This window comes from Rhinichthys klamathensis, unplaced genomic scaffold (assembly GCF_029890125.1).
Source record: "Rhinichthys klamathensis goyatoka isolate OS25496 unplaced genomic scaffold, OSU_Roscu_1.1 h1tg000003l_1, whole genome shotgun sequence".
NCBI lineage: Eukaryota > Metazoa > Chordata > Actinopteri > Cypriniformes > Leuciscidae > Rhinichthys > Rhinichthys klamathensis.
In genome coordinates, this window is record NW_026606556.1 from 5,728,793 (window position 1) to 5,751,512 (window position 22,720).

Consider the following 22,720-nt stretch of genomic DNA (forward strand, 5'->3'; position numbering starts at 1 on the left):
CATTCAAGTCTCAGCTCAAGGTTCAGGCTTATTTGTTCATTAATGATGTCATCAGCGACTAGTCAACGTCGACTCGACTTTAATCACATAAATGTTCTTCAAAAAAGTCGTTCAAACCCTAATATATAAAATACTTTTAGGGCTAATGGGCTAATTAAATGTCCATTAAACTGAAAACTATATTCACAATGTAGCTCAGCTTTAAATTATCATCAAAATCATTGTGGATATATATTCAATGCAACACTTCATGTAAGAAATGTTTTAAGAACAGTTAATATAGACATTTTAAGGCTCACGCAAACATCAAAACATGCATGCCTAGATACACACACACACATATAGGCACACACGCACACACACACGTACGCCGCAACCTTTTGAGGGTGATAATTGGCATCTTTTGAAGAGAAGCTGTGATATTTAATGACTAATGGCTGAAAGTTAATGATTGTCCAGAGGGGGTCTCCAGCACTAAACATGACTCCACCTCTCTATCAGATTTCTTCTGGGAGAGATCGAGGCTGGTCTGACCTCAGCAGAGGAAATACAGAGATACACTCTCCCCAGAGATGCTCTGCAACAAGTAGAAAGGTGAAGTCCATTTTTCAATATTAAAATACTTAATATGCACAGACAGCTACAAGTCTTTCATATGTTATTTCCCCAGAAAAGTGTAAACAAAACGGCTGACACAGCAGCACAGGCTTGACCAACGCTCAGTATTTTTTTTATGTTTGGTCACACAATCGGTGCAGAAATTACACAACTATGAAATAAAACAAATGTAAAAAAAACAAAACTGTTTAGATCATGTGATATAGGCAATTTTTTATACTCATTTTTTATAATATAAATTCTATTCTCTCTGGATATGGATAACTCCATAGACACTGAAATCTATTTGAGGACATCTTTTATTGCTCATCCTCCAACTCCTAATGATCCCAAACTCACTTATAATGATCCTGGGTGTCCTTCAGACCAGCAAGGGCGGCCAGAACCTTTTCACACACACACACACACACACACACGCACGCACACACGCACGCACGCACACACACACACAATCACGACGGCCTTTACTGCAGTGTTGGCTTACTCTCAGACTTTTAAGAGCAGGAGCTATATTACCAACAATGCATTAAAAACTGCAGACAGAAAGCATCAAATATTTGCAAACTGGAGTTGTAATTGAATATGAAATGAAATTAGCCTTTTATAAAGTTCCAGTATTATGCACCTGAAACAATAAAATATTAATATTAAGAAGGATAAGAGGGATACAATCATTCTGGAACAACTTCGTTGACTTTCAAATATCCTCTTATTCACTCTCATTTTATTCAGTGCATTTTATGGCTCAAGAAAGCATGTCTAGCCACATAATAAACGCTATAGGTTGAGGCATGAATTAGTCAAAAACATTCAGGCAGCACTGCGTCAGCGTTGTTAAACAGCGCGACCCTCTCCCGCGGGAAATACAGACGCATAAACAGCCCCTCAAAGCAGAAAACTTCAGCGAAATGGAGGACTGGCATCCCAAACAGTGTTTACGCCCCTGCTGGAGAGACTCGATTAGTGCTGGCCATGCAGGAATCAAGCTGGGACAGAAGAAGTTAATTGGGATCAATCAGCTGGGAACTCGGCCGGTTCCTCAGGGCCGGGAGCCTTAGGCAAGCAGGATCTGACGGCGATTGCTTGAAAGATTTGTTAACCACCGACCGGGTTGTTGGTGAAGCGGTTCAGCGGGTCTGACTCAACACAAACTGGGAAGGCGAGGGAGAATTCAATGTCACCCCTGTTACTAGAGATGTGCAAAGACTCAAAGAGAGCGTCAGGGGGTAGGGTACCGCTCTCAGAAAACTCTGTGCAGGAGAACTGCTAAATTTAAGAGTAAATTTTAATTGACTACATTTTTAACTCATTTATTTTGTTCCGTGTAACATAAACTATGAACGTTCATTTGTAAATTGCGAGAGCTTATTTTTCCCATATTAGATTGAAAGATTTGAAAAAGCCCATATATTTACCCACCCATAGACCCTCCCCTCGAAGAAATCAGGACAGAAGTGGAGGAAAATGGACAAAAGAGACGGATTAAAACACCAGTTGTAAACGGGAATGTGTCTCCCTTGTCTACTTGTGATCCGTTCGACCAAAACGCATCTTAATACCAGGTGTAAACAGGGCCAATGATGGCAAATGACATTTGATCAAGAGACACTCAAACTAATAAAACATGACATGATACGTAAAAATTCCCAAGTTTCAGGCCAGGATCTTTTGCAATGGGACAAGGAAAAGTCATTCAGGTTGGGAATAACATGAGGGTGTGTAAATGATGACTGAATGTAAACTTCTAGGTGAACTATCCATTTGATAATAAACAGTTTTAAATGAAAAAGAAAAATGATTATGATACTTGAATTCTAGGCTGAGAAAAAACTCTTGGATTTCCACTGCTCCGACGCACAGCGACAGTCGACCACAAACCATCAGCTTAATAACACAATAAATTAAACGGACTCATAAAACGGACTCAAACACTTTGTGCAACCTCACTTCTTAATGAAATCAATATACTGGACGTGGGCCCATGTCTTAATGCAGGGGAAACTAGATTACATTGACTTGTATGTCTTTGTAATTAAATAAAAGCCATGCGGAGGAACTACACACTTATTTACCATTCCATTTACTCATTGAGGTTCAGTAAAGAGCTTGTGTGTGTATGCAGAGATTGACTTCAAGTCATTTGAACTGACCTTCAAGTGCTGCCTGAGACTAGTTCATGTGACTGAAAGGTTCCTTAGCATTCATTTTTAATCATTTCTGATTGCCTTTTTAATTTAATGAGGATGTGCTCTTGCAATAATGCCATTAATTATTTAAAACCTTGTGATGAGAGTACAGGTATAAGTGTATTTATACTCACGTCTGGATATTCTTTAACAGGCACATAGAGTTTCTCTTGGAGCTGAACGATGGGGCCGACGGCGTCCGGGAGCTCTGAGCTTCTCTTCTCCGTGCTGCCGTTTAATGTGTCATTGTACATGTCCTTTCGTACCCTGCTGATCTCTGAAATAAAGAGAAAGCACATGCACTGTGAGTTAACTACATCAATCAGGGAACAGGATTTGAGATATAGTGACATGATACATTTCCATTCCCCGTGGATTATATGCACTTTAATATGGCAGTAGAGGAGTGCAAATGCTCCTTAAACACTGCGCTTAAACCTAATGAAACAATGAATATGTTAGAGCATCTATAACTGCATAGAGCATGTACCTATATTAACAGACAACATGGTTATCAAACAATTTAGGGCTGCACAGTTAGATAATTGTGATTATTAATCTGCAAAGGGCTTCATTAAACATCCTCAGTGTGGGGTTCATGATTCAGTGTTTCCAGCAGTCTCAGAGCAGTTTGTGCATTGTGAATGCAAATCACTCCATGTTCACGTTAATTTCACGTTCCTAATATTTTTGGCTACTGCACAAATCTAATAACGAAACACTGAAAAAAGGGGCACAGAAAAAGAGGTGACAGCATTTCACAGTTTTCTGTCAGAACATACAGTTTTAACCAGAACATTTAAGACAACATAACACTGTTATAACACATATATTGCACATTGACATACAATTTTCATTTACACTACCGTTCAAAAGTTTAAGGTCGGAACGTTGCTTAATATTTTTTAAAAGAAGTCTCTTCTGCTCACCAAGGCTGCATTTATTTGATCAAAAATACAGTAAAGAACTGTAATATTGTGAAATATAATTACAATTTTAAAAAGCTGTTATCTATTTTAATATATTTTAAAATGTAATTTATCCCTGTGATGGCAAAGCTGAATTTTCAGCAATATAAGGTTTCGATAAATATTTTGTGGAGACGACGGACATGCTGGTTTGTAGTTTTCACATAACACCTTTTTGACATTTTGAATAAATTGACAACTGTTGTGATTGTTATATTGCTACTGCTTAAAGGGTTAGTTCACCTAAAAATGAAAATCATCCTTTATTAACCCCCTGGAGCCCGTATAGATTACTTTTATGATGGATGGATTTTTTGGGCTTCAAAATCTCCGGTACCATTCACTCCCATCATAAAGCTTGGACGAGCCAGGATATTTTTTAATATAACTCCGATTGTGTTTGGCTGAAAGAAGAAAGTCATATACACCTAGGATGGCTTGAGCTTGAGTAAATTATGGGATACTTTTGATTTTTTGGGTGCAGTAGCAATATAACAATCACAACAGTTGTCAATTTATTCACAATATTTGACCAGATTTTAGACACCCACATGAGCACCACAGTATAAAGTTCAGACCCACTACAGCCTGACATCAGCTTGCCCAAAAGTCTCTGCTCAGGATCGACAGTTAGTACAATTGAACAAGACAAGCGAAGACCACCTCCGCAAGAACAGGGAAAAAGAAAATGACAAGACGTGGGCTAAGATAGCTTCTCTGTCTTTGAACAGCTGTAAAACCACAAAAGATCTTTCTAAGAGGATATGATAGCTTCTGAATTTCCTCGGGAGACACGTGTATCCATTTTGCCTGGAGGCCCTGATGGGAACTTTCTCACTACAGTGACCAGCTTTGCTCTTTTCCCCAAAGTACCATTGCATTTTTCCAAAGCTCAATCATTTAAGAAAAGTAAACGTCTCCTTATTGTTGATAAATCATAAATCATATTATGTCCTTTCTCGAATGCATATGTTGTGAAGCAGGTTCTGGTGACAGGTGACATGTCAGACCAGACATCATGAATGGCCTACTTACAGTCTCTGCACATTAAACTTCAATAAGAGGAACTATTTTAACAGCAAAAATACACACTGAACTCCTGCCTGAGGTTCACTGCAGGAAAACGAGGGAAGATGGAGAACGGGTAATCACTGTTATTACATGTGATCCTTCCGGCCACTTAATAAAGTGAGTAATAACTGTCCTTTTCTGAAAACGTTGTCTATTATTCTTGAGGGGGAAGCAAACAGGGGAGAGAGGCAGTGAGAGAGAGAGAGAGAGAGAGAGAGAGAGAGAGAGAGAGAGAGAGAGAGAGAGAGAGAGAGAGAGAGAGAGAGAGAGAGAGAGAGAGAGAGAGAGAGAGAGAGAGAGAGAGAGAGGGCTCTAATACGGTGGGAAAGACAATTAAAACCACCAAGTCAGTTAATATTTCATATAAGACATTAAATATCCCAGTCTCAAGCTGCTGCCACTGTTGTGTAATTCTATTACTGGATGAAGAATTCCCTGGCGAAATTCTCAAAGGCAAATTGAAGAGGTCGGTTTGAGGGAGAGATGTAATTACAATGGAGATCGCGCACTTCCATATACTCGCACACTCACGGCAAGAAGACACACAGAACGCACACTATTCTGTCCTTTCTCCTATGCATATGTTATGAATTTGACTCCTCTTGTGAGGTCATGGAGAATTTGTCTTGAAATTGTAATTGCATCTAATTTGAACAATTAGAAAAACACTCACGTGACACGGCAGATGTGATTCGGTCCTCATTAAGAAAACATGCAGTTTAAAGACGCCACAGTGCTTTCTGTCATTTGTTGACATCTTTTTTTTTATACTATAATCTTAAAGTTGTCTTTGCTGGTGGGCAACATTAGTCATGAATATTTGCAACGTGTTTTCTTGAAGCATAAAAATTTTATTCAGAAGCCCAAACTGAACATCAATATGCAATTTGGTGCAGACGCTGACATTTATGGCGAAGAAGAAGTGAGATGAAATTATGATAGCTAATGTCAATCAATGAGATATTTATAACAGTCCAGCAGACTACATAAAATGCATATACATATCAGTGTCACTCTTTATCTCCCAATAATATGTCTTAGTAAGATGATATTTAAATGCTTAGTTTTATTATCAAAGCTACTGTATGTAGTTCTGAAACATATAATGCAATGCAATACAATGATTATTGAGATATGAATTTCTTTAATGTTCACCGGGAAAACTAGTCCCATCCAAAAAGGGCTTTACTTGCTAAAAAAATGTAAACTATCCATCAGTGCCCATGGGCATAAGGCATGTACTAGATTGTGTGCAACAAGTTTTTCTGCACAGTTTTGATGATAATAATGGCAATTTAGGGGTCTTAGGAATTTGCGTATCAAACATGATACATGCTTTATAACTCTTTATATTAAAGAGTTATTATAGGACTTCAAAGCTTATATACGTGGCCTGAAAGCCACAAACTTTAATTTTGATTTAATAGGGTATAAGGAATCCAAAGGATATTCAGGCAGCTTCCCATAATAATAGCCTGTGGGCTGAGGTTGCCTTGGACAGACACTTCAGCTAAACGTCTGTTTAATGGTGGTCTGCGCTCATCTCAATAAATCGCAGCTTAAAAGAGCCCTGTCGATGGCCATAAGCGAGGTATGTCTCCGGGCTTTATAGCAATGTTGTTATCAAAAGTGATTTAAGCTTTTCACATTGACATCGAAGGCCACCGCCAAGAAAGACAAGTGGCATTGAAAGAGCTTCCTCTGAGGTTGAGTACACAAGAATGATGGCATGTGTTTTCATAAGTCAGTGAAAAGGGATGAAGTTATTGGAGGATGAGTGCTGCGTCTAGAACGGTTACTTTTCATTAACTTAAGAGAGACGGTAATTACTGTGAATGAAAACCTGTGCCCATAAAACATGCTGAGAAAAGGTAATAAAGTGTTGCTGTCATAAGTTGTTGTAGGTAATGAGATGAGTAGTTACATTTAACTAGCTATTTATCTAATGCAACTTACAAAGAAGAATAGAGCCAGCAAAATAAATTAATCCACGAAAGAAAAATGCTAACACTTTAGCATACTGTTCTGTTATTGTAGTTATTCATTAGAGGAAGAGATGAGCAACGCAATATTAACATTCTAGTAACTACTATTGACTAACAAGAAACTTTGACACATTTTTTTAAGTAATGACTAATGCTACTACATCATTCTTAAGGAATTACTATAGCCATTTGAAACCGCATGATCTCAATGTTACTAAATCTGTCATAGCTAACCTTACAAAAATCTCACAAGCTTAAAATGACTTCAGTATTTACTAGGGAGTTATTATGCTTTTTAGAATACTGTTCCAAATAATTAGTATTTCCTTCTGAAGGATTTGACTAGTCATTACTAGTGGGTTACCATGATCTTAATTTTAGAATTAATTATGCATTATTTGCATTGATTATGAAACTTTTAACAGTTTCTTTCCAGTTTGAAAAAAAAAAAAACTTGCTTACTAATTCATTGATCAGAGTTGTTTGTTAGTTGATAGTAGTTAAAATGTTAATATTAATAAATTTAAGGCCAGATTTTCTAAAAGCTTGCTCCAGCGCAAACCCTCTTTGCCATTAAAAAAGGATTGAAGACATGCAGGTGTGGTGTGGGTGTGGACAGGGTTATTTTTTTGCGGCTGACCTTATAGCATATGCATTTGTAGAAGTCTCCAAAATCAAAAACAAAATATATGGGAGGAGAGTATTTACATTAATCATGTAAGGTGATTTACTAAGGTTTGCGCAAGTCAGTTTACTGGTATTTGCGCCATTATTTAACGCCCCCACAAAAAACATGTTTTAAACCAGACGCTAATTTTGCGCTGCTCTTGGTAGATTGTGTTGGTCATTATGGAAATCATCAGCAAGATTTAATTTTTAACTACAATTTAGTCTCGTCTTTTTTCGTCAATGATATTCCATGCATATAGTCACAGTTATCGTTTAATGATGTTGGTGTCGCCTCGTCATCGTCCATGAAAAAAAGGTAAAAAAAAAAAGGTTAAAAAAGTAACTAAATTAGTTACTCAGTTACAAATTTTAAAAGTAACTAGTTACTTAAGAAAGTAACTATTGCGTTACTTTCAAGTAAAATTACATTTTAAATGCTCAAATGTGACCCCACCTCTACCCTGTCCGACTATGCGTTATGATGGGTCGTTCGCAATTCATGAGCGTTAGCCGTTAGTGATGATGGGTCGTTCGCGAATGAGCGTTAGTGATGATGGATCGACTCGTTCGCGAATGAGCGTTAGTGATGATGGATCGACTCGTTCGCGAATGAGCTTTTGATGAGTCGTTCGTGATTCGCGAATGAGCCGACTCTAAGAGCCGGCTCTTTTAGGTGAACGTCGGGAGCTGGCTCGCATATCTGAAGAGCCGACTCTATTTTTTTTTTTTTTTACAAATTTAGCCTATAGAAATTAAATAATTATGTAATAAAAATTGAAATTTTATAGTCAAAGTCATTTAAAGAGCTGTTTGTGAGCCAAAAGAGCCGGCTCTTTTCAGTGAGTTGAGTCAAAAGAGCCGAATGCCCATCACTACTATGCGTGCTTTCGAACACCCGCCCAAATCTTCCTCTGATTGGCTTACAATGACATTTTACTCTACCTCAGCCAATCGTCAGCTTGTCTCGTGCTCTGCCTACTAACCAAGGAAGAACAGTAAAAAAAGTATTTGCCTCTCCTCAGAGATCTAGTTGGTCTGATGAAAAAAAAAACAGCTTCATCAGTTATAGTAACGCGCCGCATTTTTTGGTAGTAATGGTAACGGCGTTATTAAGATGAGAAGAGTAATCAATTAGATTACTCGTTACTGGAAAAAGTAATGCCGTTAGTAACGGCGTTATTCCCATCACTGCTCCTAACGTAATCAACAATGCTGTCTACACTGGAAATGAGAAGACTATAGCTTTCTGCTTGCTGTCAGACTTTTTGCAAAATCAAAGCAAAATCTCAACCAGTTCTATCGTTGCATGGTGTGTAGTTTCCTCCCACCCAGCCCAATTGTAACGCATTATTCCCAACACTGGAGAGTCCCATGAATCAAATAAAACACACACACACTATATTGTATGTGGAGGCAAGGCTCTGATTGGGATTTCAATGACAAATTGGCCTTGGCATCAAGTATCCTGTAATGATAATGATAAACACCAGCCAGCCCATAGAGATACCCACATTAGCATCGCAAATATGCCCGAGGCTGTTAAGTCCCTGCCACTCAGTCTGTATATAACAGTTGAGATGCAGAGGATTAGCCTCTGCCTCTCTAGAGCAGAAAACACACATCCCAACAACTAGTGAATCAAGCTCCATTCTCCTCCAGCTTTTATAGGCTGAGTAACTCTTGAGCCGTCAGTTGTCATACCGCTAACAGCTGTAAAAACCCTGGAAATACACATAGGGAAAATATTTTGTTACAGACCAGTCAAACTCATTTACCAAACAAGCTCAAAGCCCAGGCGATGCCCGCAAGAGCACGCTGAGTGATTTAATTATACTGTCTGATCATGTTGGACCATGAGGAGACGTTTATAGATGCTCCCGTCCAAACTCCGAGCGTTTGAAGGCATAAGCAGAGGAGAATGCATGATGTGCTCAGGGTTGTTTTCTTCGTTGGCTGATTAGGGAGGGCTGTCCAGTGGTCAGATCAGGCCCCAGACCCGAGGATGATTAAACTGTCAGTGGTGATTTATGGACAGCATTATTACAGCGTTTTTAAAGTGTTTTTTAGTGATTTGTCAGCTTTCTTGTCCTCAGAATTCAATCATTTTCCTTCGCCGGCCTCCAGGGCTGGACTTCCCGCACTACTGAACACGCAACAGCCACCTGCGCACATACTGATACACATTACGCGCACAGACCTACACACATGTGGTGGCTCATGGTGTGACAGATCCCCTCATGCCTCCAACACAGATGTGGAAGTACGCACATAAGTTAATTACAGAAAATAGCTGAAAAGACCAGCTCAAACCAGCATTGATTTGCAAGCTGCTTTCGGCTAATTTATGCTAGTTAGTGCCAATTCTGGTCTAGGCATGTTGTTGAACGCTTTTCAGCAATCTACACTGGCATGCCGTGGCTGAATATACAGTCCGATGGCATAAAGTCACGTTTTACTTGAGATTGCAGTCTGAATTAAATAATGATGAAATGCAAAATAATTGCAATAACATCCAACCAATACAGTCTGATTCACAAACAAATGATTCTTTTCAATCAAATTCCTTCACTGATTGAACTTACTGACACCAACCAATTTTTACTATATTACATGATGAATATAGAATATTTCAGAAGTGAATACTTTTATTTACCAAGGAGGGAATAAAAATGATAAAAAAAATACAAATACATGTATAATGTTACAAAAGATTTTTTTTTTTAATTGCGTTCTTTTGAACTCTCTATTCATTCTGAATGAATCCTGTCAACATGCATCACAGTTTCCACAAAAACATTAAGCAGCACAGCTGTGTTTTAGCATTGATAATAATCAGAAATGCAGCAAATCAGCATATTAATGATTTCTGAAGGATCATGTGACACTGAAGACTGGAGTAATGATGCTGAAAATTCAGCTTTGATCACAGGAATAGATTACTTAGAATAATTAATTGTAATAATATTTCTACTGTTTGACTGTATTCTTGGTCAAATAAAAGCAGCATTTGAGAGCTTCTTTCAATGACAATATTACCCCAAACTTTTGCACAGTAGTGTATGCAGTATACAGTATTTCAATGAGTAATTATTTAAAATTTGTTCTCACATAGACCTCTGGAAAATGTTGCATTCAAAACAAATCCAAAACATACGTTTGTGACAAACCATGTGAGGGTTTTCAGCAGGCCTGTCAAATGTTCTTGCTTTTCTACAGAAAAGCAAGGTGCTCATATGCATCCCTGCGATTCCCAGTCAATACACACGATCCATCCGCTCTGTCAGTACAACACAATCTGCCTTCCAGATCTCCCACAATTACATTCGCCTTTCAGCGGCATTGCTAACTATTATCCCAGCCCGAGAGCGAATGACCCTCAACAACCGCTCAAGTCTATCTCGGCAGCCATCTCTAATCGTAATCACAGCTCCCCTCAATCAGAGGATTTCACACCGCGAGCTTCCTCTGGCCCCGTCAACATCCCCAGTGACAGATCGCAGACACCCGGGCATTCTTAATATTAATCAAACAGCTGGGAAATTACAGGGTCCGACCAGATGACAGTCTGAGCTCAAATGATAGCCGCACGGTGACATCACACAGCGCTATAGGTGGCAGTGCCTGTGGCAAGGCCTTCATCTGAACAGATGGATACGCCACGACATCACAGGCTCTCGCTGCATGGAGAGATGCAAGTGGTGCATGGAAAGAGAGAAACATAAGAGATTTAAGAAGAGGCGCACATCCATACAAACATGCTCAAACGAAAAGAAAAGGACAGTAGACAGTAGACAGTAATGAGATTAAATTGAGATAAAAAAAGTGCATAAAATAAATGTCAATTTCATCCAAATCACACACACATCACCTTTAAAGTCCACCAGTAGTCAATCATCTTATCCCAAAATGACATATTTAAACGTTTTTGCCTTAAAATAGCTTGAATGTAACTCTACACCCTTGCCTCGTTAAGTATACGCGGCTCTATGAATATGCAAATGAGCCCCGCCTCCACTCACTCACACAGCTCAGAGATCCACTCGTGGACGATCACACGTTGATCTGATTGGTTACAAGGTCGTTTGTGACGTCAGAAACACCAGCGATTTCGAACCGTGTTTTTGAGACTGTCTTTGGTTCACTGCAGTTTAAAGGAGAAAATACTCAGCAATGGTTTGTCTTAAAGCATATTTAAAAGACCACATAGACATATAAACAACATTAAAAGCTTGATTTTCACCACAAGGGGACTTTTAATGAATCTTAAATGAGAACTCCATTAAGTCTGCTGAGCAACGAATGACACAAATACAAAGGGAAATGAGTGATACTTCATTGTGGTGAAGACGCACACTCAGCAGTAAGAGTAATTGCCTATTCTTGAAGGTGGGCTTAGAGGTGGCTCTAGGTATCATGTAACAACAATGACTAAAGTGAGCCGAGAGACAGCACAGAGATAGTGATATTACAGAGAGGACGCTGAGAAAAAAAACTACACCTGACCCAGTCACAGACATGAGCAAAGCAGGCTTTTACTGACACACTTTCCGGAGCATAAAGACAGAGCGATGAGAACCTCCTGAAAGACAGAGAGAGCCGGGCTAGATGACATCCTTCTGTGTTTGTAATTACGCGGCTCTGTCAGAGGCGACTGCATCACGAGCGAAGGTGGCAGCGAGGAGGGAGAAAGAGGGCGCGCTCTCAAACTGAGATGCCATCTGGGCCTGCGCTCTCCTTGGAATGATAATACTGCCCGGCCCTACAAAAAACCTGCTGCTTCCGCATGCACACACACACACATATACACACCAGTGCTTGAGAACACATGCCCGTTGGTGTGGATGAGACGCAAACAGCAAGAACAGTTCCGGATTCCTCCAGAGAATGAGACAGTTGAGCTGGATGGCTAAGATAAGACGTGAGAGACATGCTAGCAATCGAAAGAGGATGAATGCAACAAATTTGGAGGCTGCGACTACTTTTTAATTGACTACGGCCAATCAAAAAAGGCCTGAGTGAAAGGAGGAGGGAGTATGACATCACATAAACAGAGAAAATTGTTACTCGTTCATCAAAGCTTTGTTGGGAGAAATGTCAACAACAAAGTGATACATGATTGTTGCTCAAATAAGAGCAACCTTTGAACCAAGCATGCCGCACAAGCCCTCAAAAGTGAAGCCAAAACGTCTCGATCGCCCCTCAGTGGCAGGTCATAATATAGGTCATAAGCCCCGCCTCCCCGTGTTATTCAACGGGACGCGAGACCAACTAAAGAATTAAATTACACTTCACATATCTTTTTTCTAAAGATATTTTCTGTCATTTACTGTAGTTTCTATCACGTTGATGTAATTTCAAGTGTTTGTTTTTAAAATAAGTTTGTTTTTAGTTCGTTATTTGATGCTATAAAAACGGTGCCGTGACATCATGATTGACAGCTGTGATTGACAGGTTCTCTGTGTGAAGTAGTCACTGAAGCACCAACTGACTTTTTTTCATAATGTTGACTATGTGGTTAGTAGTTGTATTTACCTTATTTTAACGAGGTACTGCAATCAGCAGACATCATTGGAGAGGAACGGAGCAGACAGAGGCCACTTAAGAAATTGCGGGGCGTGTGCTTGCGATTGATTCTGCGAGAGTGAGGGCGGGGGCTTGATTTCGCGGCTTTACTTCTGTCTCACTACTGCGCATGGCTGGTCTCGAAAACGCTACTGCGCAAACTCAAATTCCAATATGTCAGCGCCATATCGGGACACTGGCGGCTTCAGTTCTCTCCAATGGAAAAGTGCGAAGGGGCGTCGTCCATCTTTTTTTACAGTCTATGCTTTGAACAATAAAAAAAATATACTAAACCTTAATCATAGCATATATACTACCACTTGCAACCCAGATTCATTGTAAATACTCAGTAAATCTCCCAAAACATACCTATATGTATGTAATTCAATGCAGGTTCCAGTTGAAATTAGCACTAGCGGCAGTAAAACACCAACAACTTTGGTTCCTTAAAAAAACCTAAAAATATTACAGGGCAGGCTATCGATTAGTAAGACTTATTTTTACGCAGTTGCTTGCATAACACTATGGTGTGACCTCAAAACACATTTACCATAGTGCATGATTTGTAAACTAATATATTTTCACGGTTTCATCCCATAGGTAGTTTTCTGGCATAGCAAATTTCTTCTGTAGCACTGCACTTGTGATGTGGAGCGATCTAGTAAATACACAAACCACAATAAAAGAGCTCTAATAAAAGACTTGCAGAAGCTAAAGTGACATGGCTGATTCAGCGTTAGCATTTTAAATCTCACATTTGCTTCTGTCAACACTATTGGTTAGGTTTATAGTGGGGTTTAGTGTAGGTGAGTCAATGTATTTCAGGTTTTGCAGAAATGTAGCCAGTCACTTATGAACGTTGACCAATGACGTCTGAATGCGCAATCTGAAAGAAGAAGTATTTTTCCAAGAATCTTTTCATGATGCTGTAAATAAACAGTGAGTCAGCAAGTTAGCAGTTGGAGAACTGCTAACTCAGTCCCACGCAACAGCTCATTCTGGCAAATACAGGTTGTTGCCAATCAAGGTTAACCAGCATTGGTGTTGGAAGGAAGGTTGTGGGCTTCCTCTCTACCGCAACACGAACACTTTTGTGCTTAAGTGTGGATGAGGCTGGAAATGCAACGAATGCACTGATGCAACAGTGACAGTGGCCACCTGTGCCTGTAGGGGAAACAATCCCCCAGAATGCAATTGCAAAAGCAAGGGATGCTTCAGTGGTGCAAAGCCCTGCCATGAAAAGGAAGGAGGAGGGATACGCTCTGCGCATCACCGGCTCTGGCACAGACCCACTTCAATTAGCTCAGTGTGCTGTGGAAGAAGCAGACAGCAGTGCATCAGAGCGTCTGAACACACACCGTCTCTCCTGTGCAGGGAACACACGCACTGCAAAGAAACACACTTCACATGCAATGGCAAAAGGGTCATTTCTATTATGCAGTTCTACTGCACCTACTGAGCTCTGTAACTTTTAATGAATACGTTTGTGAGATAGTTTAAAAAAGCATTACTATAAAAAAGATAAACAAGACCTTGAGAAATATGCCCTGCACAAGCTCAGACAATAAAGGTTTATTAATTATAACTATTTACACAATAATTGGTCAACCATGGTCAAAAGTTCCTATGGTAACGATGGAAACGACAGAAACAGACCCCTGGAGGACCCCTAATTTAAGGTTCAATTATTAATTAAAAATGGCTTGTTTTATACAATAAGACAATATTCACAAGAAAAACATTTCTGGAAATGAAAAAAAAAATAGAGATCCCCGCCAAAAAATGTTATATGTTAATATGTTAGGGAATATGTTAGAAGTACCCAGACAATTATGGCAACATCTGCTCAAACTTAAACTAAAATGATTCCCATTTTCACTTAATTTTGATATTGTGATAAAAGAAATACTATTGAATGATTAACTTTGATTGGATTGTATGATGATTTACATTTTAAAATATTGAGTTTCATTTGTTATCCAATATAGTGAGATAAAAATACCAGGAGAGATTCAAACCTACTAAAATTCAAACTATAGCAGAAGCAGCATCTTGTTCCTGGACTTCGCACTGAGTGGATACTTTATAATGAATTTGCATGTTCATATATTTCTGTGGTCTTGTCCCTTGTGTAAATGCCCTTGTGTGTTAAAAAAACCTAGATCTGTCTACTTGCCCTGTTGTATGTAATGATTTCTGCCCTATTTAAAAGTGCAAGGCAGCACCTTCCTTTTCAGAACGCCACTGGTGCCATTTAAATACACGTAGGGGGGAAGGGGTTTATCCCATCAGCCAGAAAAGCCAGCCCAAGGCCTCGGGGCAACTCCGGTGTGTGTGCTGTTTAGGCACATTTATAAAAGAGAGAGTATTTGTGTGTATGTGTGTGCTGCCTCAGGAGGTGCTGACACAGAGGAAACGATGGTTCTTAGTGGTGAATGCTACTAAGCTAATATGCAGCAGGAGTGAGATTCAGTTGGGCTCCATACTGAGGCCAGCATATGGGCTACTCTGTCACACAAACATACGCCCCATGCCTCCAGGCTCTTTCACAGAACCACCAAATCCTAATAACTCCCAGCAAAATCATGCTGTACAACTAACCAAGCCCTTAAATGATCCCTCGAAATCCCACTGCACAACTAACTTAGCTCTTCAACAACACCTCGAAACTTTTGTATATAACTAACTCAGCCCTTCAACAACACCGTAAGACTCTACAGAAACTGAGCCCTTCATCAGTGTCTCAAGAACTAATTCAGCCCTCTCAAATTCTACTAAACATCTAACTCAAAACTTCAATAACACCTCAAAACTCTGTAACAGTAGGGTACGGTGCTTATGTCAAGTTCATGGGTTCGATTCTCAGGGAATGCATGGTTAAATCTATAGCTTTAATGCAATGTTACTAATTTGGATAAAAGCATCTGCAAAATGCAAGTGGAAATGTTCTACACAACTATCTCGACCCTTTAATAACACTTTAAAATTCCTATTAGAAAACAAACTTCAATAATGACTCAAAGTATTACTAGACAACTCAACCTGTAAACAACCAAAAACTCCCCTAAAGAACAAACTCATTAACCCTTTGAAAATGACTCTACAACACAACTATCTCAACCATTCAACAGTGTCTTAAAGCTCTACTACACAACTAACTCAATCTTCAACAACACCTCAAAACTCAATCTTCAACAACACCTCAAAACTCAATCTTCAACAATGCCTCAGAACTTCACTACACAACTAACTCAATCTTCAACAACACCTCAAAACTCAATCTTCAACAACACCTCAAAACTCAATCTTCAACAATGCCTCAAAACTCCACTACACAACTAACTCAATCTTCAACAACGCCTCAGACCTCCACTACACAACTAACTCAATCTTCAAGAACACCTCAAAACTCAATCTTCAACAATGCCTCAGACCTCCACTACACAACTAACTCAATCTTCAACAACACCTCAAAACTCAATCTTCAACAACACCTCAAAACTCAATCTTCAACAATGCCTCAAAACTCCACTACACAACTAACTCAATCTTCAACAACGCCTCAGACCTCCACTACACAACTAACTCAATCTTCAACAACACCTCAAAACTCAATCTTCAACAATGCCTCAAAACTCCACTCCACAACAAACTCAATCTTCAACAATGCCTCAAAACTCCACTACACAACTAACTCAATCTTCAACAATACCTCAAAACTCAATATTCAAAAATGCCTCAGACCTCCACTACACAACTAACTCAATCTTCAACAACACCTCAAAACTCAATCTTCAACAATGCCTCAAAACTCCACTACACAACTAACTCAATCTTCAACAATGCCTCAAAACTCCACTACACAACTAACTCAATCTTCAACAATGCCTCAAAACTCCACTACACAACTAACTCAATCTTCAACAATACCTCAAAACTCAATATTCAAAAATGCCTCAGAACTGCACTACACAACTAACTCAGTCTTCAACAATGCCTCAAAACTCCACTACACAACTAACTCAATCTTCAACAACGTCTTAAAACTCCACTACACAACTAACTCAACCTAAACAATAACTTAAACTCCACTGCACAATTATCTCAACCCTTCAATAATGCCTCAAAACTCTACTAGACAACTAACTGAACATGTAAATAACAACTAAAAAACTACACAGCACAACTAACTAAACCATTTGATAACTCTTCAAAAAAAACTCCACTACACAGCTAGTCAATCTTTAAATAACACATCAAAACTCCACTACACAACTTACTCAACCCTTTGATAACACTTGAAAAATAAACCTGTCAATTCAAACCTCTACTAGACAACTACTGGTACTGAACATGTAACTAGTTACTGAAAACTCACTATACAACTAACTCTACACTTCTATAATGCTTCAACACGCCATTACACAACTAGTGTTCGATAACACCAATAATTCATCAAAACACAAATCCATAGCTCAATCCTTCAATAGCATTTCGAAGCTTTACCACACAACTTTCTTAACTATTTGATAACACCTCAAAACTCCACATAACTAACTAAGCACTCTAAACATGGATCAATGCAAATTGGTCCATTAAATCTTACTCAAGATAGTCCTTATTTAATATCAATTACTTAAAAATACTAAAAAAATGCTTTTGAGAAATAATCAAAGGGTTGAGTCTAGTTGTCAAAAAACACATGATCGTTTTGTGCAACTGAGACATTCAATTTGTATAAAGAGCTCAAAGCAGCACCAAGGCACTGAGATGAGAACAAGGCTAGTGACTGCGACTGTCTTTAGATGGACAAGAGGACAGGAACATCAGATGACAGGTACACACAGTCTCAGCGTTGTTCATATATCAGTTAGCAAATGAAGTGAAGCACAGAGCCAAGCAAATCCCTTCTCCGCTCTGGCCTCTCTGATTGGCTGTCACCTAATTGTGTTGCGCTGTCACGGGACGAGGCGGTAAGGAGTTAATAGGTTAATTTAAGAAAATGAACAGCCACATACATCACATGCTCTCGGAAAGGAAGGTCACATTTATGCTGAAAACATGACTTTTTAGCTTCAACATCTTACCCTTTACAAAAAGTCAGATCCATGCTGAGTTTTCAGTGTGAAACACGATTATAGTCCTAGAGAGGTATGACAAATGCATTACATTGGAACTGTAAATCTACAGTATACATGAGCAAGCCCAGATCTAACAAATCAAGGTCAGTAATGGCTTTAGTGTGACGATGCAATTAACAGGGACATTTTTGGCTGCGTTCTGACATTATATAAAAACCTGTGAGAGCCATTAGCCTTTAACAAAGAATTAAAATGCACATTTGGTGTGCAAAGGGTATGCGATAAATCACGCTAAGTAAGTAAGGGAATCGATCATTACTCAGATGGCCTGAATTGCTCTTTATCTATATTAAACAGAAGAGTCTAATGGATGGCACTTTAGATGGTCCCCTTCGTGTCCTTTAAAAGGCATCTGCTTGGTCCCTAGCCCAGAACATTTGAAAATTATTCAGAAGAGGCTAGATTCAATTAAACGTCTCTCCCGTACCTTGAACTTTGTGCTGCTGACGAAAGGTAAACACATCAATCTCCTTTTGCTACCCGAGCAGCAACAGTCCTCAAATCTGACCAAGCGTTACCTTCGAATCTGGAGCAGACTGAAAAAAATAGTCCAACGACAAGAACAGCAGAGCAGAGGCCTGAGCAAGACCAACATGCTGACATAGTGCTAAATGAGATAACTGGATCATTTTACCAGATCAGCTCAGTTCTGCTCAAGATATCTGGTGTTTGGGACAATATCAACTGCTGATTGACCAGTATGGGTTTTTAGTAACCAATAATAAAGGCAACATCGAGAGAGCAGGCTGGCTTTGATACTGTACTTCAGCCACACATAAACATGTCCAAATGTTACTACATTGGATAACAAACCATAAAACCAAGTGATACCTATTTCATTTAAAGGTGCCCTAGAATGTGAAATTGAATTTATTTTGGCATAGTTAAATAACAAGAGTTCAGTACATGGACATGACACACAGTGAGTCTCAAACACCATTGTTTTCTCCTTACTTAAATCTCGTTTTTGAAAAACACCCCTGAAAAACAGGCGAATCTCCACATAACACCGACTGTGACGCAACAGTCGGGATCATTAATATGTACGACTCCAAGAATTTGCATATGCCAGCCCATGTTCAATGACAGGCGGAACTGCGCAGCCGAAGCATGGCAGTTGCTCAGTGTTTGGATGTACACATGAACACAAAAGTATTCTTTAGTTCCTTCATCCGAGCCTCTGAAGAAACAATGGGTTCATTTTATTTTCTCTGGAAATTTCCAAACATTTCACCGACGACTGTTTCCTCAACTTGGGCCAATACAGAGCTGGCCTCGGATCGAGCTACCAAGCGACACTTTCTGATGGGTAATTGTTCAAGTTCAGACAGGTAATCTTTCTCTCAAAATCGTTCAATACTGTTTATGCATCAGTAAGTCAAACCAGTGACTAAAATATCAACTTCACATCGTTTCTTTTAGTAGGATGAAAAAAAAACTTATTTAAATTGTGAATAAATTATACACAGAAAGCGATCAAAGAACAATCTTTCCACACAGCGCGAGTTTATCTGGACACTTGCCAAACTCGTTATGAATTCAATGACGCACGTTACACTGCACAACGAAGCTCTTACTGTATTTACATCATCGTGTTTGCATTGGTGAAAGCATTAGAGAGAGTGCAGAAACTGCGTTGCAATGGTAAGATCTTCATTCTCGCGATCAACAGACTGTGATCTGCTTGTTCACTGCTCATCACAGCAACATTTTATGTGATGGGAATAGATCTAAATACTTTAAAAACATCTCACGATTCGTTAATCTCGATAAGAGTTTCACATGTAATACATAGCTATTTCATATGCAAGCATGTCAGCCAATCACAGCAGAGGCCGGTTACACACAGCAGACACGCCCCTTAAACACAGCGTTCAAATCAGAGGCTAAAATCAGGCTAGGAAAAATGCGTTTTATTTCTAAATTATGACTATTTTTGATCTAAAAAACATACTAACATTATAAGGGCAACCCAGGAAACATTATAAAATAATAAAAAATAAAAACATTCTAGGGCACCTTTAAAGCTAGAGAGCATTCTCTATGCACAATATTTTAACAAAACATTTCACAGACATAAGTTTGCTTGCATGGTTTTAAATGATAAAACGATCCATATCCTGTACAAAATTAAGACAAAAAAATATATACTAATTTGATGAACTACACTAAATCACTAGCTGATTAAAAGCAAATGCCAAAAAGGCTTAGAGAAAAATAAGAAAATGTTTTTTTTTAGAACATTACTACATTACTAAAAACCAAAATTAAAATGACAACACAAAATATAAAATATGAATAAAAACTATAATTGTTGTATATTGTGTTAATGCTTTGTGACTACATTTCCCATGATGCACTTGGTACTTATGCTTCCGGATATATCCGGTGTTATGTGAGTGATGTATGAGAAAGTAAAGAGAGCAGTCACGCTAAGTTTGTGTGTGTGTCATATTTGCTACATAAGCGTATACTCTTTGAAAAGACACAATAATAATAGTATCTCAATGATACTACAATATCACTGGTATGCAGAAGCCACTTCCTACTGGTACTACAGATGTCCTAGCACATAAGCTATAAGATAACAATGCGGTCAACAAACACTGCAAGCACCCCTAATAGCGACAAACACTGCATTTAAATGCAGCTAAAGTTAAGTAACCAGAAAAAAGACTTTTTTGATTAACACATTAGATCTCACGCACCACCTCGCTGGAATATGAATTATTTCAGGTTATAGGATTTCGCTCTCCGAGGCAACAGGCAAGGATAAGGAACGACAGGAGACCAAAATCTATTGACATAAACGAGCTCAGATGTTGCCTTTTCATTCACCCTCTTACTTTGAAATCAATACGACTCTGTCCGTGTAGGTAGATTCTATTCACATTCCCCTCTCGCCCAGTCTCCCGGAGAGCCCGAGACTTAGTCAGCAGTCTGTGAGAAACAGTTTCAATTACACAGAGTGCTTTTAAAATGAGGGATGTGAATGCATTATAAAGCTCAACGCTGATGTATTCACTAATAATGATGGCATCCCAGGAAGCCGGCCATAATAATCCCCAATGATATATAGAGTAACTGATGGAAGCAGAAATGGAAGGGGGGTTGTCATGTGATTGATTTCTCCTTCAGATGAACTGGCGCTGCTCGTGAGCGAGGAGAACTGGGGCACATGACTTTGTGACACGATGACCCCGTGACCCCTGTGCTCTGGTACATCAAGTACTGTCAGATGACAGTCTCTCTGTGTGTGTTCTTCACTTCTGCTCTAATGACCCCTCAAAGTTATCTTGTGACAGGAACTGAGATGGAAGCTCATAAGTGACTGGATTAGAGCGCTCTACACGCCGCGTGCTTTACAAAGAGTAAAACACACAGGATACTCAACGAATTGTGGGCATCTAGACACGACCAAAACGCAGCAGAGACCGAGTCTACTAGTCAATCCCCCTGTGAAGGCCTCGTCGACTCTACAGCCATCGGCACAGATCCTCAGCAGAGACACAAGAACCAGACAGGTCCTCCACACACACACACCCTATGGCCAGGTTCGCTCTATACCGGCGTGATGAACCACTCATTTTTCATGAACTGCTTTATAGATAAAATGAATTTAATAATTGACAATCTTTACAAAGGAACTGAATCAAAACTGAACTGACTTCAGATGAACAACAGCCGAAATGCATAATTTTTCCTTTATCACTGTAAAGCTGGTTTTAAACAACTTGTATTGTGTAAAGCTCTATATAAATAAAGTTGACTTGACTTAGTAACAACCATAAAACACATTGCAAATAGTGAGTCAATTTTAAATAGATTTTTTTTTTATTGATACTGAAAATGTATTTATTTATAATCAATATTTTTAACTTGACCATTGAGTCGGTAAACCCAAGAAACGGCCAAAATTCACAACACATTCTTATGAATGAAATTCTTCCTATCTAGTATTTTCATTTTTTCACATAATTTCTAAATATTAACTTAGAATAAATAATTAATTCAAAAGCTAAGAATATTTGTCTTCCAGTAAAAGCTAAATTCTGAATGAAAATGTTTTTTTGTTTGGTTGAAATTCTATAAAAAAAAAAAAAGAGAGAAAACTTGTTGCAATTTAATGCCACGGTAAATAGCTGCTGCCCTACTGAATTTGATATTAGACAATCAGACAACACCAAAGCCATTTGTGTCATTTAAGAAAAGATGTTCGAAAGAAAACATTTGAGAACCAAAAGTGTATAACGTTCATGCTTTCAGTTAATAAAGCTGGTACTGGGAACTGTCATTGCATTGAAAAGAGCTGCATGAAGATTTTCCAAAAATGTTCCTCACAAAAATTCATCAAGTTTAGAACAGAATTTAAAATAATGTTTTAAAATAACACAACAAAACATGATATATTTAGATCTTTTCACTAAATATATTATATTTAAGCATTCAGCATGAAATACATTTAATTGAATAATACCATGTCCCTCTAGTGTCTCTCCGTCTCTAGTGTCTAATGAGTA

General features: G+C 38.8%; 2 protein-coding genes across 7 annotated transcripts in view; one reads left to right on the plus strand and one right to left on the minus strand.

The window, feature by feature from the left end:
* Window positions 1-22,720, plus strand: part of LOC130084729 (zinc finger protein 184) — a 230,809-nt gene that overhangs the window by 131,567 nt on the left and 76,522 nt on the right. The window lies entirely within an intron of this gene.
* The window catches only part of LOC130084739 (KH domain-containing RNA-binding protein QKI), a 125,851-nt gene that overhangs the window by 94,987 nt on the left and 8,144 nt on the right, over window positions 1-22,720 (minus strand). For all 5 annotated transcript variants that reach the window (XM_056250218.1, XM_056250200.1, XM_056250191.1 and 2 more), the window contains exon 2: window positions 2,939-3,081. In XM_056250218.1, coding sequence (XP_056106193.1) covers window positions 2,939-3,081 — 143 coding nt within the window. The remainder of the gene's footprint in view (window positions 1-2,938; window positions 3,082-22,720) is intronic.